We start from the raw sequence: 25,762 nt of genomic DNA, 5'->3' as shown, positions 1-25,762 counted from the left end.
GGCTGACGGCCCTTTTCCCCAGCAGTGCACCTGCAGGCAGGTGTGCGGGGAGGGATGGTTCCTGAGTGGGAAGGTGGCGACACACTCTCTTCTCAGGATATCGCAGGCATGTTCTCTCACGTGACAGGTGTGAACTGGGTTTTGGTGGTTTGCAGGTTTATTTAAATGAGCAGATGCGGATAGGAAGTAACGGAAAAGAAAAAGCTTATTTTTGCCTTCCCTCGGTGTGAAATGTTCCAAACGGAAACCCTCCCTGGGGTCCCTGTTAGCTTAAACGTGCTGGAAAGGGACCCTGAGGATCTGGAAATCAGAGGCCCGCGAACCGCCGGCCCGAGCGGTCCTGGGAGCAGGTGTGTGGGGTCGTGCGCAGCTGCTGCTGGTCTGCCTGCCTTCAGTTGCTCGGTGGCTTAACATCCGCCCTGCCAAGACGCGAGCAGAGCCCCGCTGCTGCCGCATGCTGGCCCTTCCTCTCGGCTGCGCTCTGGGGCACCTCCGAGCCCCGGGGGCTCCGCTGATGGAGGCTGGGGACTGCTGCCGTCGAGCGGCTCGCCACAGGCGTGGGTGACGTTTGAGAGCCTTCCTGAGCTCTTCCCCTGACAGGTCAGCGCTCTGTTCCCTGCACACAGTGCTGGGGGTGGTCCTTCAGGAAGAGAAGTCCCTTTCTGGTGGGCCACTGTGGGGACGCTGCAAAGCCACACTGCTCTTTCCTGCTGGGGCTGCTGTGCCGTGGCGGCCGTTGGCTGGGTGTTCCTGGATGGGGGCCCCGGGCGGGGGCGGGGGGCGCGAGCCCAGGGCGCTCCGGCCTGCCCTCCCTCCTTACCCTGTTCTCAGCGGGTTGCCCACTGTCTCCCGCGGCCGGGGCCTCTCCATCAGCGTGCCCCCTAGTGTGAACAGAAGTGCCCCAGCGTCTCCATCACGAAGGGCAGAGCATCCATGTGTGTGTCCTGGGAAGCTGCTTACCTGTGTTGTCTCAGGGCTCCGGAGGTCGGGAGTAGGAGATCAGGGTGTTGGCAGGGCTGTGTTCCTCGTGGACACTTGAGGGGAGGGTCTGTTTCCTGCCCACTTCCAGCTTCTGGAGGTGCCTGCACCCTGTGGTTCGTGGCCCCATCACCTGGCCTCTGCTTCCGTGGCCCCATCTCCTCCTCTGGTCTGACCTTCTCTTGGGCCCCTTGTGCCGACCCTGGGCCCCTGTGGACAATCCATGTGCTCCGCAAAGCCCCCTGTGCCGTGTGAGGTCTTGTAGGCACAGGATCTGGGGGTTGGGGCATTGTTCTGCCTGACACAGTCTGCCCTCCTTGGCACAGGGACTCTGTCACCCCCACTCTGTGTGCACGGACATGTGCTGTTAGTCGTTGTCATAGTCTCAGCTTCCCCGAGCTGCCCCGTCCCTGCCCAGACCCTCTTCATCCACAGGTCAGTGTCTCCATGCATCTTCCCTGCGCTCTTCCCTGGGCACCCTCATCAGTTGGGGTGGCGTCCCCTCTGTCCGGGCTGCTGGGTGCTGGCGGCGTACCCATGGATCCTCAGCGCAGCCCTGCCTCTGCAGCCTCAGACCCAGCTTTCCCACTGCCCCTCACCTTCTCCACGCAGTGTCCGCGGTCAGGCTGGGCGCTCACCTTCCCTGGGGCCACCACCTGCCCTCCGCCTGCTCCTCTGGTACGCAGGGCTTCCCGGGGCCCGAGGAAGCCAGACACGGTGTTAGTCCCTGTGGCCCTCGCCCGGGCGTGCTGCGGCGGCTGCACCCATCTTACGCCCAAGCGCTTGTTGCGATCAGAGAGCGGAAAAACTGACATCTTCCTAACACTCGCCGTGTCCCGTAGCCTGCACAGCAAACTGGGCGCCTGCCCCCCCCCGAGTGCCCCCCTCTCTCCGGGCAGCTGCACGCACACGCCCCCCGCTGGGCTCCTGCGGTGCTGCCGTGGCCGTGGGGCTGTGAGGCCTGCCCCCTTGCCAGTCTCTCCCCAAGACTCTGGGGTCCTGGGGAGCTGGGTCTCGTCTTTTGTCTTCCTTTTGGATTCCCAGAATGCTCCTGGCACGTGGATGGCCCCATTAACAGGGTCTCCCGGGCCCGAAAAGCAGAGCCCCCGCTCTGAAATGCACAGGCTCAGCCCCCCGCCAGCCCCCGGCAGCCCAACCTCCGCTGCGGGCTACAGAATCCCCCTGCACACCTGCGTGACGGCACTGGAGAGAGGGCGTGGGTGCGGGGCCTCAAGCCGGCCAGTCGTCGGAGCTCCGTCCGGTGTTGGCGGTGGCGTGCGGAGCCCCGGACTCCCCTTGCCGTGGCTGCGCTTGGCTGCCTTGCTGAGTAGGTGAAGGGGAGACTGATTTGGTTTTTTAAATACTTTAGTACTTAAGGGCAAAATGTGGAAGATTTTTGTATGTAGTATGTACAAATCTGTTTATCCACATTGATTTGAAAACATGAAGAAGTAAATTCAATATTTTGTTCCCACTCATGTAACTTGGCAAAACAGGGTGCTCGAGTGTTTCCCTGGCCGTGCGCAGCTCCGTCGCAGGCCTGCCCCGCACTGTGGCCACCAGAGCCCACGGCCCCTGGCTCTTGCCGCAGACGCCTTTGCCTGTGGGAGTGGGCCTGTGGCCGCGTGGCGTGGTGTCTCTGGGCCCCGTGGGAGGGCCGGCAGGAGACCTCTGTCCTCCCAGTCCCATTGCCGCCCCGACAGACAGCCCTCCTGGGTCCGGTCCGCTTCCTCCCCCCGCCCCTGGGAGCTCCCACTTAGCTGGGGCCTGGTGTCCACCGCCCTCCTTTGTCCGCTTCCATAACCTGCCCCAGAGAGGGCGGAGGGCCCCGTCGTGAACTCACCTGAGTTCTCCCCAGTTTGCTCTTCCAGCCAGAACACTGCTGAGAGCAGCGCTCTCTGCAGGTGTGAGTGGGTTTTTCCAATCATGACCCTCAAAGCCTGAGAACAGACGTGCTGCCTCCCAGGCCAGAGGCCACCCCAGGCAGCTGCATGTTGTGGGCGCACGTGGGCCAGCAGGGCTCTATTCCCGCGGGGCGCTCACACTCGCAGCAGGACATGCCGTTGAGCCCCTGCTGCAGCGAGCTGGGGCCTCGAGTGCCTTGTGAACCCTTGTGACCATGGCCTTCCCTCCCACAGCTGCCCGGCCGCAAGTACTGCCCCGGGTACAACGCGGACGTGGGTGACAAGTGGATCTGGCTGAAGTGACGGGCCGTCCTCCACGGTCTGCATCCCGATGGCGAGGACACTTCCCGTCTGCCCCGCTCCTGTGGACTCCGTGCTTTACAGTGTGAGGTTGGAGGAGGTAAACAGCCCGAGAACGGCACCGTGGGAGAATCGGCCTGGCCGGGAGCAGGCTGCCCTGTAGAGTAGCTGGTGAGGGACGGGGCTTCTTGGTTTAGGAGGCTTTGCGGCCTTCTGGCTTTATTTGGCAATGATCCATAATTATCACTGGGAAGAAAAATCTGCTATTAAAAGACCACATATTACTGGAAGAATTTCGTTTCATTACAGTTGTGTTCTGTGTCATGTAGAGTTGGTACTTGGTTTCTTCAGACATCAGGAAATGAAACCGATGCCGCGGCGTTTCCCTCCATCCTCCCTCTGCACCCGCACACGTCACATATGTGTGTGCACACACGTGTTTGCTTACACGTCACTGACCGTGTACTGTGATGGGTTTGGTTTATTGAGACGGAGGCCAGGACTCCGAGGGCTTCTGAAGCGCTGATCCCGCCTGATTCGGCAGCATAACCACGGCGGGGTGAGCAGGGACGATGTGAGGGGGAGAGGCCAGAGCCAGGAAGAGGTCACCACGTGTTTACGGAGCTGGCCTTGACATTCCTCCCTGGGAGGGGAGCACAGGCTCAGGAAGCACAGGAACGAGCTCTGGATGGAGAGGAAGATCCCATTTCTTTACTTTACGTAGAAAACAAAAAGAAAACTTGTTGCGAGCTCCTTGTAGAGGTGAGTGTTTCAGGGCAGCTGGCGGCTGTGAGCGGAGCGCCCTCTCCCTCGGAGCTGCCCCACCGGCCGCGCACAGGCCCCTGGCCGCCTGCGCCTGTTGAAATTTAGGTGCTTGAAGTTCATGCAGCATAGAGTTCGGTTCCTCGGCCACACGGGCTGCGCTGGCCGCGCTCGGGCACTCGCTCCCCATGCTCGCCCAGGTGCTCAGTAGGCACCCACCCGCCGTCCAGTAATGCTCAGTGCAGAGGAGGCCGCAGACCGCTCTCCAGCCCCTCCCCCTCCCCAGCTTCCCTGCTCCCCTCCCCCTTTCTTCCTTCCCCTGACTTCCCCTCCTTCCTCTGCTTTCCTCTCCTCCTCCCCTTCATCATCCCCCTCCTCCCTCCTCTCCTTCCTCTCCTGTTTGCCCCCTACTCCCCTTCCCTCCCCTCCCCTTCTCTCCTCCCCTCTTCTTCTCTTTCCTTCCTTTCCCCTTCCCTTCTTACTTTTTGGGGGGGGGGGTGTTTAACAGTTGAAAAGAAAGTTTCCAGCAGCGTCTGAGTTGGAGTCAGACTTCAGTGTGGAAGCTCTGCGTTTCCCTGAGACACCCTGCTGTAATCGCTGCATGGGAGAGCCCTCGGCACCCAGCCAGCTGTGGGGTATCTTTGGACTAAGTGCCTCACAAACCATTAAGGAGAGGAGGAAGGAAAAGAAAAACATCTTTAATTATCTTGGCTGTTCCTGATGTCTCGGCCGTAATGAGCTCGCTCTCCACGGCAGCGTCCCCAATGGGTGGCAAGCCTGCTGTGTGGTCAGGACTGCTTGGGTGGGAGCCGGCTCTCTCCGAGCGCGGACTCGTCCCTCCCAGCTTGTGTGCACGGCACCGGGGGCCACGATGGAGCCCGAGTCTCACCCCTGGGGTGCGCGCTCCCTGCCGGCCTGCACACTTGGTGGTTTGTAGGTGCTGAGAAAGGCTCTGTGTCATTTCCCGGTGCTTCCCGTGTGAGTGCTGGGCAGAGAAAAGCAAATAAACAGGGACCCAGCCGTCTCTCCAGATGGAGACCTGGAGGGTTTAGTGGACGCCCGTGTGGGGTCTCCTTACTTCAGAGCAGCCGTGATTTAGTTTTACAAAAATGCTACAACGCCTAAAAGCTGCAGAGTTGGAATGACACCATGTGTGTTTAAAGACTCCGTGTTGGAAGGTTCAGTGCTTTGAGGACCAGGAGCGATGTCTGTGTGGCCACGTGCTTTCAGAGGGAATTAGTTACTTATGTCCACCTTGCAAGCAGGCCTTGCCGGGTGCTCCTGCGGCCGCCTGGCTCTGGCAGCCCGGCTCCTGCAGACGAGGTGCGTGGCCAGAGCAGCAGGGGAGGAGGCCTCCCCCTCAACGAGCAGGTGTGGCAGCAGGCTGGTTACTTTGGGTTCTGGACTACAGCAGAGACAAAGGAAGCTCCTGTCCTGCTTGCCAAAACCCATCTCGTTTGTCAGAGCCCGGTTTTTTTCAGCAGCCGGCTGGCCACTCGTTTGGCTTGGGATCTGTGTCCTGTTGACCAGCTACCCGTTTCTGGGCCGGTGGTTCGTAGCTGTGCACCTGTCGGAACAAAGAGGCAGCGGGCAGCTGCTTTCTCGTAGGAGGGCACGGTCCAGGCTCACACCGGGTGCAGCATTTGGGGGCTTGGCAGGGTAGGGGTGGAGAACGAAAGCCACAACGACTGTCATGCATTTGGGCTTTTAGAGGAAAGACGTGTAGGCAGCAGCCCCTGGCTGGTCAGGATTCGATGAATGGAAGTATGTGCCCCAGTAATCTTGGTTTTATATCTGGACAGAAGTAAAAACTAGGAACCGGAGGCTTTGCGTTAGGAAAATCACGAGCCAGGAAACAGAGGCAGAGACTCTCAGTCGTCACCCCCATAAGAGGGATCATCTAATACTACCTTGGATTTCATAAAGGAAAGGGCACTGTGATGTGATGTGTCCACCACTTGAACAGGGAGATATCCTCAGGGAAAGGCCTCCCCTCTGTCCTCCCCGATCCCTGCCTGGGTTTGTTCTGATGCCCCGTGTCGGGGACCCCCACCTGCGTTCCCCCGGGCTGCAGAGCCCTGTTAGAAACCCCTCCCCAGGGTATGTGCTCTGGTAAGCACTGTGAATTGTGCAAGACTGTTGAATCTCAGATCTGTACCTCTGAAACAAATAATGCAATATATGTTAAGAAAAAAAAAGAAGAAGGTAGCAGGTGGGGAAGAATGAAGCAGGGGAAATCGGAGGGGTAGACGAACCATGAGAGACGATGGACTCTGAAAAACAAACAGGGTTCTGGAGGGGAGGGGGGTGGGAGGAGGGGTTAGCCTGGTGGTGGGTATTGAGGAGGGCACATTCTGCATGGAGCACTGGGTGTTATGCACAAACAATGAATCATGGAACACTTCACCTAAAACTAATGATGTAATGTATGGGGATTAACATAAGAATAAAAAAAATTTCTTTGTTTTGCCTAAAAAAAAAAAAAAAAAAAAGAAACCCCTCCCCAGGGGGTACCAGGGTGGCTCAGTCGGTGAAGCATCCGGCTCTCAATTTTGGCTCAGGTGTGATCTCAGGGTCCTGAGGGTCCTCCACGTTGGGCTCCGCGCTCAGCTCCGAATCCACTTGGGATTCTCCCTCTCCCTCTGCCCTCCCACTCGTGTGCATATGCTCGCTCCTTTCTCCCTCTCTCTGAAATAAATAAATCTTTCAAAAGAAAGAACTCCTCCTCAAAGGAGGCTGAACTTCCCCGTGTAACCTGTGGTCATTTGCGTGGCTCGCTGCCATTGGGCCGCGATCTCTGAGGGCGGCTTACTAAGAGTTCTTCTAACGGGAAACAGTAAAATTTTATCTTTAAACGTGTAAATGCATGTCATTTGTCCATACTACTGGATTGAAAGTCTTAATTAAGTAGGAAATTGTTTTAATCAGAACAGTACCCCATTTTCATCAGTGACACTTCTAAGTCAGCGCTGGGAAGCTCCCTGGTTAAACCCAGCCGGTCATTGCATTCTGGAAGCGCTCTGTTCGGTGCTGTGTAGTTTCATGGCATTAACCTTTGTTAATGTTCAGTGCGGTAGTGAGCCCTCCTGCACGGATGTGCACGGAGCCTCCTGTGTCCCCAGCACCGCGTGCAGCCCAGGCACGGACTTGCTGGGGCTGCAGCTGCAGCCTGGCCCGCAGGCTCGGATCACTCGCCTACTGAAGCCATAATCTCCGTGAGGCCCTGAGACCCAGCAGCGGGGCAAGCAGGTCAGGCCCGAGCCTGGGGCAGATGCAGAAGAGCAGAGTGGCTGTTCCTGGTGGATCCGGATTGGGGGGCATGGGGGCGATGGTGACATGGCCTCAGAGCAAGCCATGTCAGGAGGTGGGTAGAGATAGGGCCGTGGGGGCTCAGCCAGGGACAGCAGAATGAATGAACGAATTGGAGGGAGAGCGGGGTCCTTTCCAGCCAGGAGCTTCCTCCTAGAGATGCAGCCCAGCATCACCCTGTGCCAGAAGTGTGTCCCCGTCCCTGTTGAGCTCTGTTCCGTCAGGGAGCGCAGGTGGGACGCTGGCTGGGCGCCTGCCCTCCTGGAGGGGAGGCTCACCGCTGTGGACACCTACTCCCCCACACTCCGCAAAGTGCTCAGGCCAAAGGCACCACGTTCCCCTGAACATCACAGTGTCGAGTGCACGACTCGAACCCTTCTGTAAAAAGCAGGAGGCTCAAGGATCGTTGTAATCTTCGTATTGTAGACACATGAGGTGAATCCAGGGGCCCCAGCCCTTGCACTGGGTGGACAGGGGTGTTAGGACGGGCACCGGGGCCGCGGTGGAACCTGAGTCTCACCCCTGGGGTGCGCGCTCCCTGCCGGTCTGCACACTTGGTGGTTTGTAGGTGCTGAGAAAGGCTCTGTGTCACTTCCCGGTGCTTGGCCCAGCCTTGTCTCCTGATGGAGACCTGGAGGGTTTGGTGGACGCCCACGCCGAGTCTCCTTCAGAGCAGCCGTGACCGACCTTCACGTCAGGGCTGCGCGTAGCCCGGCTTCCTGTTCGTGCTGGCTGCTCATGGGCTCTCACTCTAGAGAAGCTGCCGCCGTGTGCGATGAAGATGCCCTTGTCTGGGAGTGTTGCACACCTTGCACACGCTGCTGTGGGTGATGGGTCCGGCCTCTGAGCCAGTCAGGGGTCCCCTGGGCCTGTCTGGGTGTGGGGGGCCGCTGACCAGGGTGCGCCCCTCCATGGGGCAGTGCAGACCCTAACCAGAGGTCCGGTTTCCTCTGCTGCTGCCCCTCTCCCGTACCCGTGCCTGAGAAGTTGCTGCAGTGTCTGCCCCTGGATTCTGCCTCCCGCCTGCCTCCCACCCGCCTCCCACCCCTCAGCGCGGCCAAGGAGTCACGCTGTCCACAGGGCTGAGCAGCAGTGGGGTCCAAAGCCACCACCTGTTCATCTGGCCCTTGGTTCAGAGCTGCGGCTGCCCCCTCTCGAAGAACCCCGTCCCGACCTCGCACCCAGCTGCCCCCACCCTCGGTCGTCCCCTGAAGCCCCGGCAGACCCTGCCAGCCGAATCTGCACGGACCTGTGCCCGGACGTGGTGGCCACGCCTTGTGGAGGCATCTGGTGAGGCCTGGGTCCCACGTCGACGCGTACTCCCCCCCGCCCGCCCCCGGTGTCACAGCTGCAGTGTGCTTCCCACAGCACCTGTGGAATAGGACCTGGGGCTGACCTTGGTGAGGACCACGGAGCCACGTCAGGACAGCGCTCCGTCCTAGTGCCGGCCATGGGACAGTGAACCTCCGGTCCTGTTGGTGTGATCTGTCCGCCATCCCGAGGCCTTGGACACCTGCCGGACGCTCCGAGGCCCCGCTGCCCTCTGCCCTTCATGCTGTGCAGAAGGAACCTGGGGTCCTGCCCGCCCAGCCCCCCGGTGTGGAGCTTGTCTAGATACTCTGTTCTCAGGGTGGCTTTCCATGTGTATATGGTCTCTAGTATTTGTAGACTTAACGTGAAGCTTGCTTTCTCAGTAGATACATGTAATAACCTCATTTCTGTTGCAGTGAAAAGCAAAAGGAGCTCACTATGCACCGGCCAAAGCCGAAATTAAAATGAGCCCCTCCTGCGAAGGAGGAACCAGCCTTGCTGAGAGGATGTAATTTAGCTGCAGAAAGAACTCCCGCTGGCTAGAAATCCCACCGCAAGGAGCTGGCAAAACGAACCCTTTGTCTGAGGTGGGGTTGCTGTCCTCGCCGGGAGGAGGCAGAGGGACGGCGCCGCGATGCGCAGCGCTCAGGGCCTCCCTTTGCAGAGTTTGTGGGGCGCTGGAGGCCAGGTAGTCACCACCTCCCAGCGGCCTGCGCCGTCTAAGGGCATGTGCGCTTGCTACGAGCACAAAAAAGGAATCAAACGAGAGTTTTTACCTTGAGAGACCCTTGACCTTTTTTTTTTTTTAAGTTAGCCCCTTTCTCTCCTCCAGCAAATGTGTTTGCTCGTCTAGCGGGCACCCTGGGGTCCGTGGGGCCCTCCTTCAAATTGGCGTCGGCCCCTCAGTGCCCTCTGCCCTGAAGGCTGCTTGGCCGCGAGCCCCCCAGGGGATGGTGCAGGTGCGAGTGGGGAAACCGAGAGAAGGGCTTTCCGCGCCGCGGTTCTGGAGGGGCTGGGCCTTGGCCGCCTCGCAGACGCCCATGTGTGTCGCCGCAGCAGAGCGTGCTCGGAGTTGCACTTCTCGAAATGGGCGCCGGCGTGCGGCGTGCACGTGGGTGCGGCCTCAAGGCCTCCTGCCTCTTTAGAGGCCAGCCTAGAAGCGGAGAGGGTGGCGGGGTGTGCGGGCCCGTGGGTGCTCCACGAGGGGTGTCGGAGCCGCCACCCTCTGAGACCGGCCGGGCTGTCTGTGCGGGCTCAGAAACGTGTCTGTGATGGCCCGAGCCCCCGTGCGCTTCAGCCTCCGGCCCTAACCAAGCTGGTCCCTGGGGCGATCCGCGCGCACAGCTCCCAGCAGGACGTGACCAACCCCGCAAGCTCCACGAGGGCTGGAACCCACTGCCGGGAGCTTGCGCTGGCTGTGGGCGTCAGGAACCCGACATCGCGGTGCTGCCTGATGGAACCTTCCGGAGGCTCGGAGGGAGGCGGCTTCCTGGCCTCGGCCCCTTGGCTCTCGGACCCCCTGACCCCAGCCGAGCGCTGCTTCTGTCCTCACGTGTCCTCCGACTGTCTCCTGAGGACGCTGGGATGGCATCGGCCCCGCACAGCGTCAGGACCGTGCCCACCCCAAGATCCTTCCTCACACCCACAAGGTCCCTCGTGCCACCTCAGGTCACAAGGTCTCCAGTCCTGCACTCAGTGCCTTGTTGGGGGCTGTCCGTCTGCTGCAGGCCCCTGAGACACCACGGGGAACTATGGGGGCGGCCCCGCCAGGTCTGGTGGTCCTGCCCCCTCCCACCTCGCCTCCCAAGGGGCTCTCAGTGGAGAACGTGCTCTGTGTTCCCAAGGGCACGTCCCTGGCAGCAGTCCACAGCTCCCCGCAGGTGTGACTCCAGCCCGCCCGGCCCCCTGGTGCAGAGCAGTTACTGTGCAGCCCCACCGGGGAGGACGTGGTGTCAGGCCGCCCTGTCTCGGGATGCAGGTGAGGGAAGAGCCAGCGCCCTCCTGCACCTGCCGCAGCCTGCGGTCAGAGCACCCCTCACGCCTCAGAGGAGAGCCCCTGACCCCAGCTTCCCCCACCATCCTCCCGGCAGCTCTGGCACTGGCCAGGGGTGGCGGCCTGGACTGGGGCAGGAAGGGTCGGGGGCCGCAGGGGGAGAGGGTGCCCAGCAACATCGGGGCACTGCGCATGCGGCAGATCCTTCCTGTTGGGCCTCCCGCCTGCTTTGTGCGGGCAGGTTGTGTGATCTGTCCTTGCAAGTGAACACGGAGGCCCCACGCGGCCCGTCCACACGGCCAGGACGGTGGGAGGCTTCGTGAGGCTCCAGAGCAGCCATGGCCCATTCCCACCCTGAGCCCTCTGGCCTGCGTTTGTGGGAGACGGAGAGGCGGTCTGAGTTGCAGCCTCCCGCTCAGGCTCCTCCACCCTGGGTGGCGCCTGACCCCTCGTCCGGGCTCTACTCCTCCTGAGAGCCCTGAGGTTCAGAGAAGTTATGCAGGTGTCCAGGGACATGCAGTGAGGAAGCTTGAGGTCCGGGACTCCTCGATGGGGCTGTGTGACCCCCGCGCCTGCAGGGCCCTTTGACTGTCTTTTTAGAAGGGCAGCCCAGGGATTCGCTGACAAGGCCCGGGAGGACATGCAGCGTTCCTGACTTTAGGAGGAGGTGTGCTCTTCCTACAGCCCGAAGCCCAGGGCCTTGCCCTCCCTCGGACGGGAGCTAACCCGATGGTGGGGAGGGAGGGGATGGGCTCCCTTCTAGTCACTTGTCTGCCTCCCTCCCTGGCTGGCCGAGGCGGCTGAGCGCAGAGCCCTCGCCCGTGACCCCCGGGTCCCCAGGGTCAGTGGCCTGTGCTCGCAGCTCCGTGGAGGCGGGCAGAGCCCACCCGCGGGTGCTGGGGCGCCCGTCGTCTCTGTGGCCGGGCGGCTCTGGCTCAGGTCACGGAGCGGCTGTCTGGCCCTGGCCGGCTGCTTCATCCATGAGCCTGTTTCTGCTGCTGAATGGGAGTGGGGACGGCGTCGTTTTCATGTTTTCGTGAGTGAAGTCAGTGACTGGCATTTACCTAAGAAGCAGGTGACGTGTGCCGCCATCACGACGCGCGCATCAAACCTTCCGAGGGGTCGGCAGGGGCCGGGCCCGGCGTTGTTGGGGGCACGGAGCGGGGGAGTGGGCGCAGGGGTTTGTGGGGAGGCTGGTCATCAGCCATGAGATTCTGTCATCGACGCGACGCTCAGTAGGGAAGGGGAGAGCCTCTGGGTTTGGCAGTGTCAGGGATCTGCCCTGGGTCCTGGGGAAGCATGCCCACCCAGTGCTTGCGAGCAGGCTCTGCGTGCACAGCAGGGCCGGTTGACCCCCCGGTGGGCTGAATGGGGTGGTCCTGAGAGCCAAGCCTCAGCGTTCCTCTGCTCGCTCTCTGAGCCCGTAGCAGCGGCCAAACCCAGCTTGGGGGCGCGTCCCTCCGTCAGTGTGGCCTCGGACATGGGGAGCGGCCGGCGGTGTGAGGAGCTCAGCCCCAGACAGACAGACAGATGGACAGACAGACGGAGCTCAGCCCGAGACCCACCGGACCCCGGAGCGTGCAGGGGCTCTGGGCGGCCAGGGGGCGGTACAGCCGAGCTCCTCCGGGCCTCAGAGTTTGATCTTGTTGCTGGAATCCCGGGCTTTTGTTGGATTGCAAAACATCGTTCTTGATCCCAGTAGCCAGTTCTGGTGAAGAAACACCCAGAAACACCCCCAAACGGGTGTGGTGGAGGCTGCACCTCCCCGACTGGTCCAGGCCCCGACCACAATAATGCAGGAGGGAAAGCCCGCTTCCTGGGGCCCCTGACGGCCACACGCGGGCAGGCGGGACGCTAGAGTAGGGTAGGCGGGGGCCGCCAGGCCTGTGGGGCCCAGGGGGTCTCCATCTGCGGGGAGCCTCCGTCCGCGAAGAGTGTGCTGCAGGGCCACAGGGAGCTGCCAGGTGGGGGCCTTGGTCTGGGCGCTCATGGGTCCTTCTGTCTGGCATCAGGAGTCCTCGTAGGGGGCCCACGGTGCCAGGCAGGGCTGTCCTGCCTTCTCGCAGGAGCCGGGTCTGGCTGTCAGGAGGGTGGCTCCTGTGTCCACCCCTACACCAGGCTGGTCCCTGGGGGGCATCGCCGTGGGGGTCACCAGCTCTGGGGGCAGCCTGTTCAGAGGGGTCGGGGGCAGTGGGGTGACAGCCGAGCTTACCCCTTGTCTCCTGCAGGTGTTCCTTCCACGGTGGAGGCTTTCAGAACCTGAGCAGTCGCTGCCCCAGCACCCAACAAAGAAAATTACTCCGGGCCAGGCTGGGGTTAGGGTGGCTGGGCAGCACGGAGGCCCAGCCCGAAGTCAGGCCTCTGGGCTAACGCTCTGCGCTCAGGGACCTCGGTGGTCTCAGGGTTCTCCACAAGGCTGGGGAAGGTGTGCGATGGTCTGGGCGAGGGGCCTGCAGGTGGTGAGGGGAGGGGACATGGGCGCAGGGACGTCCCAAGGCCCTTTCCTGGAGCTGTCAAGTGTCCCAGCAGCTCCCTTGAGGCCCCGGTGTCTGGGAGCCCCGAGGGGAGCCCTGGCCCAGCCCAGGCATGGGGTTTTCACAGCCCACCGGGAAAGCAAAGGGCTACCGCCGCCTTCACTGCTCGCTCGGGAACACCGGGGAGCCCATCAGAAAACCCCTTCCCGTCCTGTATGACTGACAGCTCGGGGTGGTCACTGTACTTCGGAATGGGAAAACCCCATGCCCGAGGCAGAGCCTCGGAGAGGTGGCCTCATGGGGCGAATGCTGTCTCTCCTGGTTCTTGCATGATCTTTATGATGTTCCTTTATCCAACAAGGCAAAAGAACAACTTTGCCCAATCCAAGGGGAAAGTTATGTTAATGGGACAGAATGTCCTCAGTTTTGTGTTTACCTTCTGTAATTTTTTTTTCTTAAATCTTTGGTGCTGTCCCTGCACCTCATCTAGCCTGATGAGGTGCCCCGCTCACTGGGCTCCCCACAGCGGGGTTGAGGAGGGGGCAGGGGGCAGGCTGGTCCCCGGGGACAAGGCCTTTGGGGGAGGTCACCTGGGGCCGCACCTCACTTTCCTGAGGAGCCCATGTCTCAGCGTCCAGAACGTGTGCAGGTCGGCACCTGCCTGAGGGAAGTCCGACTTCTTGGTCTTCGTGTTCCATCTCCCTTTTTTGATCTAACTTGTGTGCCCTTCTTGGCTCTAAAGAGCTAACTTTTCCCTTCTCGGTGACAGTCACACTGTCCCCAACCACATACATTCTCAGGGACTAAGATTTGTCCCCACTTGTGGGTGTTCAGAAGGAATGTCCAAGACGGCAGAGCAAAGTTGAATTTCAGGATGTCCCCCTCCTGGTCCCTAAAAGAATGGACAGGAAGAGATTAAGAAAAATTAGAGAAAGAATCCCAGCAAGACACCAACAAGGTGGTTTAGAGACGGGGGCAGGGACAGAAGCAGGGCCGCCATAGCGGAGCAGGGGTGCAGCCCTGTGGGGCCCGGGCCGCCCTCCGGCCCAGAGCCGCACGGCACGAGGAGTCCCTCGCTGGAGCTCCGGTGTGGGGTCGGGGCAGCGGTACCACAGCGTGTGGCAGAAACGGAGCTGGACAGCGGTCCACCCTCTGGAGGAAGCCAGGGCTCCGGGACATATGGGCCGTGGGGGGCCCAGGTCGGGTTGGGACCCGCTGCTCTCCCCAGCGGGCCGGGGGCAGTTCACGGGATTTCGGGCCGGCGCCCCAACCAAGCTCGGCTGAGCCCTTCCTCCTGCTGCCACCCCTGCAGGGTGGGAGAGGCGTCCAGGACACAAACTCTGCGCCCCAGACGGAAAGCAGCCCCTGCCAGGCCGTGGGGGCCTGGCGCTCTGCGGAACTCAGGGTGCTTGGACGGAGTCGCTCAGGCTCCGAGAAGGTGGGAAGGGCGAGGGGCAGGGCAGGCGGTGTGCGCGCCAGCCCGGGAAAGCAAATGGGTAAACGCCCAAGGGAGGGTCACAGCACCCCCACGCGGAGAAACAGCCAGTGACCAGAAAAGTCTCCTCCGTGCTTTGCCTGAGAGCAGAGTGGGAGAAGAGCACGGATTCAGCAACATAAGCATCGGAAGTACAGAAAAGATAAGGAAACACGATTCCAGGCGTCTGAAGACCAATTGAAAACCAAAGCAGTGTCAGCCAAGACGCAGTAACCGAATTACAAACCGCAAGGAGCCAAGCAGACAAGGCCGATGGGGGTGCCGCGGCTCTCCGCGTGTGGTCGCGGGCGCTCGTTGGAGGCGCGTGCTCTCGGTGCCTCCAGCCCTCCCGCCCCGAAGCTGCAGGGGTGGGGCCCGCGGGCTGCCTCCTCAGCCTCCAGGTGGTACTGGCGGAGCTGGAGGGTGCGAGCTCGCGAAGGAGAGGCTTCACGGAACCACGTAAGTGGCGGTAAGTGGGACACACAGGTTCAACAGTTCCGTGTTTGTTAAGGGCTTCATGAGCTAATGTATGTACTGGACCGAGCTGGCCAACGGCAGGGAGCTGGGTGTTCTTGAGGTGGTGCTTCCAAGCGGAGCAGGAAGGATGTGCCTGCGTGGATGTGCGTGAATCGTGGATTGTGCGGTATCTGCGCACGCGTGTGCATACGTGTGTGCGTGTGAATCGTATTGCGCGTATCTGCGTACGTGTGTGCATACATGTATGTGTGATGCATATACGTGGTATACATGTGCACACACGTGATGTGTGAATTGGGCGTGTGTGATGCGTGTACATATGGTGTGTGTACATACATGTGATCCGTGTGCATGCACGTACGTGACGTGATCCTTCAGTGTTGGAGCCTCGTTTGTTCCATTTCAGGGGATTTCAAAATGAAAGGTACAGACTTGTGCAGAGAGTTCAAGTTTGGAAAGCCCACTAGCTTCCCCTGCGTGTACTTGCAAGTGCAGTTTGAAGTCGCATTCGTGGGAAGGCCCCCCTTTATGGAAGGACAGCTGTGTTCCTACTTGCACACACGCACCGAAGTGTCCTGTTGCCACTTACGTTAATGGTGAAGCACAAGGTGATGTTCGCTCGAGTTGCGGTTTTTCTGAAGGGAGAAGCTTGGGCTGTTTTCCTCTGCTCCTGAAACCTCCCGTTGTTGCTGCCCTGACGAGAGGAGGGTCTCTCTCGGGGCGGGGAGGGGAGCCCAGGGTCGCGGGCCTCCGCGTTCCTGGCGCTCTGTCTCAGCTGGGCTGTGTACACCCTTTCTCGTGTGTTTGCTGAGGTGCTGCGTGCCCTCCGTGCTCAGCCCCTCGACAGGCGGCCGCTCTGCCCTTGGGCTGTATTCTCGCCCAGAGTTTCGTGTGTGCGGACGCGGTTATGGATTCCACGCCTGCTTCTGCTCTGTGTGTTTTTCTACTCAACACCGTCCACGTGGCCGCCACACCTGGTGAGGTTGTGTCCAGCTGCTTTGTGGGGCCCGCGACGGCGTCTCGCGTGACTCGCACCTTTCTGCCGTGTGGACGCACAGACCGCCTCCGCTGCAGGGCCAGCCCCACAGTGTGGGCATTATTGTCTGTCCACATTGAACTCTGCTTTGTCTACACAACACACTCCGAGTCACTGGATTCCAGCCTGTCACTGCCCCTAAACTATCTCACAGCCCTGCGAGGCTGGGGGGCCCACGGCAGCACAACGTGCGGATTCTGCCCTAGCCGGGGGATGCCCCACTGGCACCGCCCCCCTGGGGGGACACCACTGATACCATTCCCCTCGGGGACACCCACTGACAGCGTCCCCCGGGGGGACACATACTGGCACCGTCCCTTGGCGGAAGGACCAGTTTGCCGCCATCCACACTATGCTCCTTTCAGTATCCCTCATGGGTCAGGGTTGTCTGTTGTTTGGGCTCATTTTCCACTGGGTGATAACGCAGGTCTGACCGAGCACTGAGCAGAGGGCGGTCGCTAACTTGCGTTCTATCTCTGAGAGCCCTGGTTTCACTTCCTTTCTGAAAATGATCTTGCCCCCTCGGGGACACATGTCTCCTTGCAGAGCCATGTGAGCATTTCTTAGGGAAATGCATCAAGGAATGAACTTGCTGGCAGGCCTGTTTCCTCCTTCCAGGGCCTCGGAGGACCGGCTCCCCTCCCCTCTGGCCCGGCAGAACCTCGCGACCCGCTCAGGCCCCTGGACCATGCGTACGGGAGACTCAGCACGTCCAGGCCGCAGTAGGAGAGCCCCGGGGTGAGATCCCGATGCCTTGTGGTCCCGCTTCCCTGGCCGTGGGCACCGGCAGTATTTTAGATCAGGGGCTGCCAACCATAGCCCCCGGCCACCTCACCACCTGCTTTTCTAAGTGAGGCTTTAGTGGAACGTGGCAACCACAGAACATCGTCTGTGTTCTTCTGCTCTGTCAGGGCCGACCTGAAGCCCGGCCAGAGGGACCGTATGGCTCAAGTCCTTACTGCCTGGCCCTTGACAGGAGAAGCTTGCTGACCTCTGCTCTAGATGGTGGGGCCTCCAGCAGCTGCCCCCCTCGGGCCCCGTGGGCAGCAGAGCCCCCTCCCAGCCCCTGCTGGATACCTGCGCCAGAGACAGCCTGTAGCCGGGCGAGCCGCTGTGACCCGGGGGTCTGCACGGCACTGTCCCTGGCCGGTTCTGACTGCAGCTGGCACGCCTGCCAGCCCCGTGGGGCTCCCCCTGCCCACACCCCTCCCCGCCTGCGCCGGCCCCTCCCTGACTGCTGCCAGATGAGGGGGCAAGGGATAGCCCCGGTTAGGATTCATGATTTCCTGTTCACTAATCCGTTTGGGCCTCATGTCATGAACTTGACTCTGGGAGTTCTTCCATGAATGGCCGGCTGCGTCTTTTGCCCCTTTCTGGTGCAGAGACCTGTCCCTTTCTTGTTGACCTGGAGACATCCCTTTTCTAGTCTGGAAACTGTAGACATTATAAATATGGCCATTTCTTAAATTTTTCTGCGTGGCTCTCATCTTTTATAATGGACTTGTACAATTTTTACCCCTAAAAAATGTGATTTTTCTTAGAAATACCAAAACAGAAGTGTGGCAAGAACACAAGTGCTTTGAGCAATGGCAGATATACATTGGAGTAAGTGAGCAGCCCCCCTGGGGAATGTGCTTGAACGTAACAGCGTCACTGCCGCGGATAGAAGCATCCCCAGTTTGTATTTACACGTTTTTGTTCCACAGAGTTCTGCTGGCCTTCTCCCCGCCAAACCCACACACATGCTAGCAGTTGAATAAATTGCCTCCTTGGTAAGGTGCCAGAGAATGCTGGGGTGCCTGGGACCCACTGGGGCTGAAAGGCTGTGCACCCCGATCAGCCACCCCTGTTCCCGCTCCGTTGGGAGCCAGTGAGACTCTGATGCTCCCCCGGGGAGTGCTGTCAGCCAGGGTCCTCGCTGCTCACCGGCCCCCAGACCCCCGTCTGGGTACTTGGTGTCCAGCTTGCAATTACCCATGCCCTGAAAACACGAGCCATCTGCCTGGCAAAGCCTTTCCACCAAGCGGATTTCTCCTGGCTTTGTGGTTGAACAGGAACCCTTGCCAAGGGGAGACCCGGACGCCCGCGTTACGCTGTGAGTGTGAGTGGCTCGCACACTTTCAGACTGGCGCTCGGACACACACCTGCCCTTCTGTTTCCTTGGCGTTGTTCGGACAGTCTTCATCCCTCCCGACAGGCCCCGTGAGGCCAGCCTCCTCTCCCCCGTAGACAGGATTGATGGGGGGAGGGTGTCCGTGGGAACCGGGGCCTGGCCAGCACCCCCGCGGGGGCGTCATTCACACGGCTGCTCCCGAGTAGAAGGCGTCCAGCCGTCGCTGGTGGAGACCTGTCCTCCAGCCACACAAATGCGGGACGCTCCCTCGCTGTGTGCACAGCCTCTGACAGGACAGGAGGCGGGGGCTCTGAGCAAGTCCCGGAGACACACACGGTCCCCTGCGTGCTCGAGAACTCGCGGCCTGCGGTGGGTCAGGCGGCAGGTGATGCGCGCCGTCCGGCCGCTCCCGGACAAACAGCTGTGTCACCGCCGTGGCAGCCACGCCGGCTCGGGGTGCCGGGCCTGCCCTCTGCGCACTTCGTCCCAGCCCTTCAGGGGTGAGCCGCTCCTGCTCCCCTTTCCAGATGAGGAAAGCGAGGCCCAAGGGCAACGGTGGGGGCCTGTTGGCCGTGGGGAGCTGGGGGACACCTGAGCACCCGGTACTGTCCCCGTCCCTGCAGTAACCGTGGCCCCACAGGGACAGCACACGGGACGCGAGCAAGTCATCAAGGCACCTTTGGGGATCTGGCGCGGAAGGGCTGTGAGGGAGGGGGAGAGCAGGGAAGCCCCCCGGGGACTCTAATCACGGCTCCAAGGACCCCTCCGGGGACCACGGGGTGAGTCGGCTGCTGGGAGCGGCTTTGAGCCGTGTCACAAATCAGTTCTTCCAGTCACAGTGAAGGGGCTTGTGCCAGAAGGTGACCCGTGTTGGGGGCATGTGGGGACACCAGCGTCCCCCTGCACCGCCCGTGGGAATGCGGACGGTGCGGACGCTCTGGAAACGGAGTGGTGTGTCCTCCAGAAGGCCAGCCGGGGACTGCCACGTGACAGCGTGCCACGCCCACGTGTCTGCCAAGAGCACGGAGAACACGTGTCCACACATGTTCACAGCGGTGCCATTCAGGGTCGGCGAAAGCGGGGACAACCCAGATGGCTGACCTCAGATGAGCGGATGGACGAAACGTGGCAGCCACCGCAGCGTGGACGTCCTGGAAGGTGGCGCTTAGGGAACGCAGCCAGTCCAAACACACCACGCGTCCCGTGGTCCTGTGGGGGGAGCTGTGGTTAGAGGCTGGGAAACGGGCAGAATCTCACCGCCAGGGGCGGGAAGGACACTGGTGGCAGAGGGCGCACGAGGGGCCCTTCAGGATGACGGAAGTGTGACGGCCACAACCCTGTCTGTCCCCGAGACTATCACGTGGCACCCTTAGAACGGTGACTTCTAGGGTGTGTGAGTTGTGCGTCTGTAAAGTTAAGAACTGAGTTGCCAAAAGATAAAGTTAAGGGTTCCGTGTGGGAGTGGACAGGGGGAGGCGGCCGTCCTGCTTTCGGCCCCTGCGGTCTCCTCACTGCAGGAGGACCAGCACCGGGGGACCCGGCCCCTCTGCTCCAGAGTCATCTGGAGGGGCCCAGGGCCGTGACCAGCTCGCCCTGCAGACACCAGGATGGCTGCTGGGGCTTCTGGAAGAGGTCCATCACTTTCCAGAAGGAGGCAGTGGACAAGACGCGCATGTCTGCCTCTGGACACCCTCACGTCTCCACGCGCAGCCGCCTTGCGACCAGGAGGAAAGCCGACAGAGACACGGGCGGATCCTGGGTTCTGGAGATGTCCTCCTTCAGTGCGTGTGTGTGGGAGAATTTGCTACTCCAGCTAAAATCGTCCTGCCTGTGTTCATTTCCTCCCTCCCTCCCTCCCTCCTGCATCCTCGCGAAGGAACACTCTTGAACAGAAGAATGAGGGCTGGATCCACAGTCAGCATTTTAATAACCGCACAAACCCACTGCCTAGTCAGCTCCTCGGAGCCCGGAGTGAGCAGGTGTTGACATTTCCCTTAATCATGGGGCAGTTTCCAGTTACTGCAATACTGGCCATTTCTGAGAATGGCGGAGGCTCCCTCCGGGTCAGGATTGCCAGGGGAGTGGGGACATTTGTGCGACATCATCTGTGATTCTAACTGGTGCAGACACACGTGGGGAACTGGGAGCGAGTCAGGGGAGACACAGCGGACACATGGAGGGCAGAGAAGCCCCCCGTGTGCCCCCGTGGGCGGCGGGGTCCCGGGAATCCGGAGACATGTGAGCAGGTCGGTCACTCTGCCACCAGCTAGCGATCTCCACCCGCCCCCGCCAACGCCTCAGACCAGCTCCATATGAGGACAGTGATCTTGCACTGCGATCACCAGAATCCCGCGTGGCTTTGGGCTCCGGCTGGGAGGCGCCCGGGGAGAGCGTCCAAGGGTGGGGTCGGAGGACAGGCCCGTGAGGAGGAGGGGGAGGAAGGGAGGGTGTGCAAGAGCCACGCACAGGACGCTCGGTGCCCAGGTTCACAGGTGGGAACCCAGTGCTCTCGGGGGGATGGTCACGAGAAGGCAAGGTCCAGGGGACGCCACGGGGACCAGGGTCCAGAGGCGGGAGACGGCGCTGAAGGTGAATCCTAGGCTTCGGCCCGTCAGTTCTGTCTTCCCTGCGCCGCTGACAGTCGGGACGCGCCCCGCGTCATGTTCCATAGAGCACAAAACTCTTGCTCCCGGGAGAACGTCTTCACAGGGGTGTGTGGGACTCCCGCCAGCACTGGGGGCGCCCGCGTGGGCTGGGAGATGAGCACTTAGTGGCCGGAGCCCCCCTGGGCCCTGCCGCCTGCAGCCTCTTTCCCCAGTGATGGCCGTCTGCATGGCCCTGAGGCCCCCCGAGAAGTGGTGGGCAGCGGGGTAGGTAGACCTAGCAGAGCCCCAGCCCTGGACGGGAAGAAGGGACGTGGGCCAGGTGGGATGCTACTTCCTGATGTCGTTGGCCTCGGAGAGCTGTGGGCACGAGGCAGGGACGCCCCGGCTCTGCACCCTCCCAGCCCTGACCGCAGGAGCTGCGGACGCTCCTGCCACCGAGAGCGACCCTGCCGGACCCCCAGACCCCCCGGGCTGCACTGTGGTCCACAGGCCTGTCTTCCCCACTGAGGGAAGCTTCTAGAGCTAGGGTGGGGTCATTCGTGGCATAGACTTTTGGGTCAATGGATTAACGAAATTGATTATGTGCTCTGACCAGAGGCTCCCTTTTGGAAACAGACCCCAAAGAAGGACCTTCTTAGGGATCTTCTCACAGCAGCTTGGGTCTGGACTCGTGTCCTCCAGCCCGTGCGAGACCAAGCGTGTGCCGTTTTGGGCCGGCCTGTGGGGTTGCACGGGGAGCCCAGGAGATTGGCCGCGGTGCGGAGATGGGTGTGCGCCCCAACCGGCCGGTGCTAAGCTCGGGAAGCAGAGCCACGCGGGGCAGGGCGGCGGGAGTGGGGGTCCTCAGCGCCGTGGGCACAGGGCCAGCGCTCCTAGGTGAGCCGGCCTGGCGAGGAACAGCAGGCCCGGGCGCCCTGGGGTGGAATGTGCGTGCGCGCTCAGAAAGCACAGAGGTCACTGGTCGCGCAACCGGCCTCAGCCACGGGCGCGCCATGGGACAACGTGTGGCTCCTTTGTCCCCGCACACGCGGGCCACGTGCTGGCTCACTCGCGGGATCTGCACGGTGAATTCAGAGTAACACCCTGCAGCGTGGCACAGAGCAGAGGCCCAACCGCTGCCCATCTTAGGAGGCATTTTCTGGGAGCACTGTTCTAGATAGTCCAGAGCCGTCTTTGAAAAGGCCAAAGAGAACGTAAAGTCACAGTGCCAGATGGAGCATGTGTGGCTGGAGTCAGTAGGGCCCTCGGGGGCAGGGGCCACATCCCAGGTCACAGTGAGGGACACGAGAGAAGTGACACAAGAAGTCACCTGCTGGGCCCAAGGAGACCGACAGCAGGCTGCCCCTCGTGGAGGGCGGGTCTGGGGCTCCTGGCCCCCGTTCAGGTGGTGGGCACACCTTCTCGGCCTGTGTGATCCAGCAAAACGGGGGTCCTGTGCAAGCTGCCTAGCCCGCCCAGCTGCCGCCCAAAGCTCTGTGACCGGTGGGCACCCGCCAGGTGTCTAAGCCACGGTCGCTCCCATTTATGTCTGTGGACACCCCTGCCCCCGGCTGCCCTGGGAGGCAGAACCAGCACAGTATGGATGAGCGGGGGGCTTGTGGAGTCGCGCTGTCCCAGTAGAGAACAGGCGTTCGCGGGGATGCGGGCTGGACCCCCAGCCACACGAGCCTCCCATGGGTGACAGTGTTGCTGCCCTCTGTGGGGAAGACCCAAACCACGTGGCAAGGCCAGAGTCCTGCCCACGGGCAGGGAGAGTGCGGTCGGGGCGCGACAGGGTGCGGAGCTCCGGCCCCAAGCCGGTAGCGCTGAGGCGACGCCCTTCTCTTAGTTCCCTCTTGGCAAGGAGACCAGGAGGGCCCAGCGCACAGCTGGTAACGAGTGCCCTGTGCAACACGGCATCGGGTGCCTGAGAAAGCTACGGTGCGCACACGAAGAGCGAAGGATGTGTATTTAGCCAGCTTGAAAGAACGCAGAATTACTGTGTTTGAGGAAGTAGCAAATAGCCAGGTTCACAGAGGGGACCACCCACAAGTGGGCACTTATTTAAACCTGCTTCTTCGCGATCCACCCAGACTGACTAATCCCTTTGAAACTGAAGGCGTAATTGCCCGTCTTTGGCAGGTAAGGGCACCTAAGCTCGGCTTTCGCTGCAAACGTGGTGTTCTCCTTTGTGGGCCGTCAGCAGCTGCCGCGGGCCTGTTTTCCCCCAAACCCAGTCTCAGGGCGTCTGTCCTGTGGGTGAGTGTGACACTCGGGGACGTGCATCAAACCAGTGGTGTTAGGAAATGAAGGAATGGCCACCAGGCCCAGTCGGGCGAGGCGGGTTGAAGGACAGCGTGGCAGAGCCCGCGGCAGCCCGTGAGATCGAAGTGGCCCTGAGGCCCCAGGTCTGAGCATGCCTGAGGCACAGCGGCAGCTGCGGGGTGCCGTCCGTCCCCTCCAGGCACGCCTGGGGCCCACTGCCTGGCCAGGTAGCCGCTGGCCTGCCTGTCGATGCTGGGCTGCAGCAGGGGCCTGGGCGTCTCCGGCTAGTTTCTGCACACACCCAGGGCCCCGGGGCTTTGTGGACTCACTCACCCTGTGGTCTTGTGTGGACTGTAATGAGGTTGGACGGGACACTCTCCAGGGTTCCTCCCGATCACCCCGGGGTACAGCTGCCCTAACAGGTGGGACCTGGGTATACAAGGAACAGATCTGCTGAGTCTGGCGGGGGAGAAGGGCAGCCCGCCATCAAGCGCTCCCGCCCTGCCTCCTGACCCGTCCACCTGTCACCTCCCTGGCCACAGCACCTGCGAGGGGCTGCAGTCCTAGGGCAGGTGCCTCCCCTCCTCCTCTCCTCCTCCTTGTCCATAGCGCTGTCGCGTCTGACCCCCGCGGTCCGCTCATTGTCCGTTCCTGCCTCCTCCTGGGGCAGAGGTGGGCCTAGCTGTGGGTTCCCCACAGAGAACCAGAGAGATGTAGGTTTTAAGGAATTGGCTCACAGGACTGTGGAGCTGGCAAGGCTGAAACCCATGATGCGGGCTGGAAATGCAGGCAGGACTTGAAGTCGCCGTCTGCCATCTCCAGGCAGGATTTCCTTTTCTCCGGGAGGCCTCAGCGTTTGTCTTAAGGCCTTCAACTGATTGGATGAGGCCCACCCACGTTATGGTGGATGGTCTTTGCTCAAAGGCTGCTGATGGTGGGTGCTAACCACACTTTGCAGATGCCTTCACAGCAGCAGCGGGATCAGGGTTTGGTTGGACTCGGGGTGCAGCAGCTTGGCCAACATGGCGCGTGGGCTGACTGTCTGGGGTTATGCGCAAGATCCCTGGCCCGGGAGTTGGAGCATCTGGCCTGTCCTGGGAAGCAAGGAAGCTTCTGGGAGGTGCAAACATCAGAGCAGAGGCTCTGACGAATAGCCCCCCCCCCCCCCCCCAGACCTCTAGCCCCCTGCCCACACCTGCCAGACCCCTTCCCCTGGCTGAGGGAGGCCGTGCTGTGGGTGACCAGGTGGGGACTGGGCCACTGGGGCCTCGGTTCCTCCTGCAGGAAGGAACCCAGGGGGGTTTCACAGGAGAAGGCCAGTGCAGACGTGTATCAGGAAGTTCCCTCTGGCACTGAGTGGGGACACGGGCTAGCCTGTGGCCCTGGCAAATGGCCGGTGAGAGAGGACAGAGGCCCCAGCGAGGAGCCGAGCGAGAGTGAGGGCCTTGAAGGAGCAGTGCCCACCGGGCCCTGGACGCTCTCGGGGAGTGGGAGTGGGGAGGAGTCAGCCAGGATGCCTGGGCTCTTCCCCGTGGGGAAACCGCTCGGGTGTGCTTTGGAAAGCGGGGCCCCGAGAGTAAACACAGAGCGGGAGGCAGAGCCTCCAGCACGTCCTGGAGGGGTGTTCCTGAGTCCGTGGGTGTGGGAGGCAGGACTAGTGGAGGAGGGGTGGGGGCTCCGAGGGCGTGGCCACCGCCTTGAGGGGAGGGCGGCTGGGGACAGAGCAGCAGGTCACCGTCCCCGACTGCGAGTCCAGGGATCCAGGCAGCGGCCCGAGGGGCAGGCCAGACAGGTCCTTTGTGTGGTCAGCAGGAGGGGGACGTAGGAGAGCCCGGGAGCGGCAGGTTCACAAGGAGCGTTGGAGGGTTTGGTGTGGAGATTTGGCTCCCCGGGATGGGTCCAGGTGGAGAGCCGCTGCAGAGCCAGCTCAAAGGGAAGAGAAGAGATACCAGGCCAATGACTGTGTGTGCTGAGCACCTACTGTGTGCCAGGCCCTGGGTGGGCAGCAGGGACAGCCATGGCCGCTGCGGACCGCCATGGGGTGGGTGTAACCTGGAGGCTTCCCTCCGCAAGGCACGGACCGGACCGGTGGAGAGCCTTCCAGAAGATGGGGATGAGCCCTGCAGGTGGAGGGCAGGGCGCTGAGCTCTGGAGATCGGTGGGGGCAGCGACCCTGCAGGCCTGGGGCAGGGGGGCTGTACCACTGCCCTGGTCAGATGCGCTGAGTGAGGGGCGCCTTCTAAAATGAAAATCACAGCCAATTAAGTAAGGTTTCCAGACAAGAAATGGGGTGCTCACACTTTGCTTCTTCCGCAGGCACTGGGGAGGGGGCCCCCAGAGAGCAGGTCCAGGGACCGCGCACCCCGGCAGGTGCCCTCCTTCACACTCCCAGTCTCCCCTGAATCACCTTTGGGCCCAGGTGTCCATCCGTCGTCCTGTCCCGTCCCCTCCTCCTGCCTCTGGAGTGGGTGGTGGCCACCAGGCAGTGGGACCCCGTGTGGGCCCCCATGCGGCCGACCACCCCATCGTCATGCTCCATGCCGCAGGTCCCAGGGACGCGAGGGTCAGACAGGACGCCCCCTCCCTCCGTGTTTATGAGGAGGCAGGAGACCCGGAGCATGCCTGGACCCTGGTCCCTAAGGCTCCGGCAGCTGAGAGCGCAGGCTGGGGGCAGGGCCCCTGACCCCGTTGTACTGGGGAGGCGCCTAGGGCGCAGGGGCTGGCCAGCAGGGCTCCTGACCCCATGGGGGGGCGGGGGTCCCGGGGTCCAGGGGCAGGCAG

At 61.8% G+C, this 25,762-nt stretch overlaps 1 protein-coding gene across 5 annotated transcripts in view; it reads left to right on the top strand.

Moving 5' to 3' along the window:
* The window catches only part of NDUFA10 (NADH:ubiquinone oxidoreductase subunit A10), a 116,932-nt gene that overhangs the window by 49,750 nt on the left and 41,420 nt on the right, over positions 1-25,762 (top strand). The window contains exon 10 of one of the 5 annotated variants that reach the window (XM_045867611.2): positions 3,117-3,475. The exons of the other annotated variants lie outside the window; for them this stretch is intronic. Coding sequence (XP_045723567.1) covers positions 3,117-3,185 — 69 coding nt within the window. The 3' untranslated portion in view covers positions 3,186-3,475. Of the gene's footprint in view, positions 1-3,116; positions 3,476-25,762 lie in introns of those variants that run through there. 5 annotated transcript variants of the gene reach the window in all.

This window comes from Mirounga angustirostris, unplaced genomic scaffold (genome assembly GCF_029215605.1).
Source record: "Mirounga angustirostris isolate CCGP_5_RB_7025 unplaced genomic scaffold, mMirAng1.0.hap1 SCAF_3, whole genome shotgun sequence".
Classification (NCBI taxonomy): Eukaryota; Metazoa; Chordata; class Mammalia; order Carnivora; family Phocidae; genus Mirounga; species Mirounga angustirostris.
The sequence above is the reverse complement of the archived record's forward strand: the minus strand, read 5'-3'. Positions and strand labels throughout refer to the sequence as shown.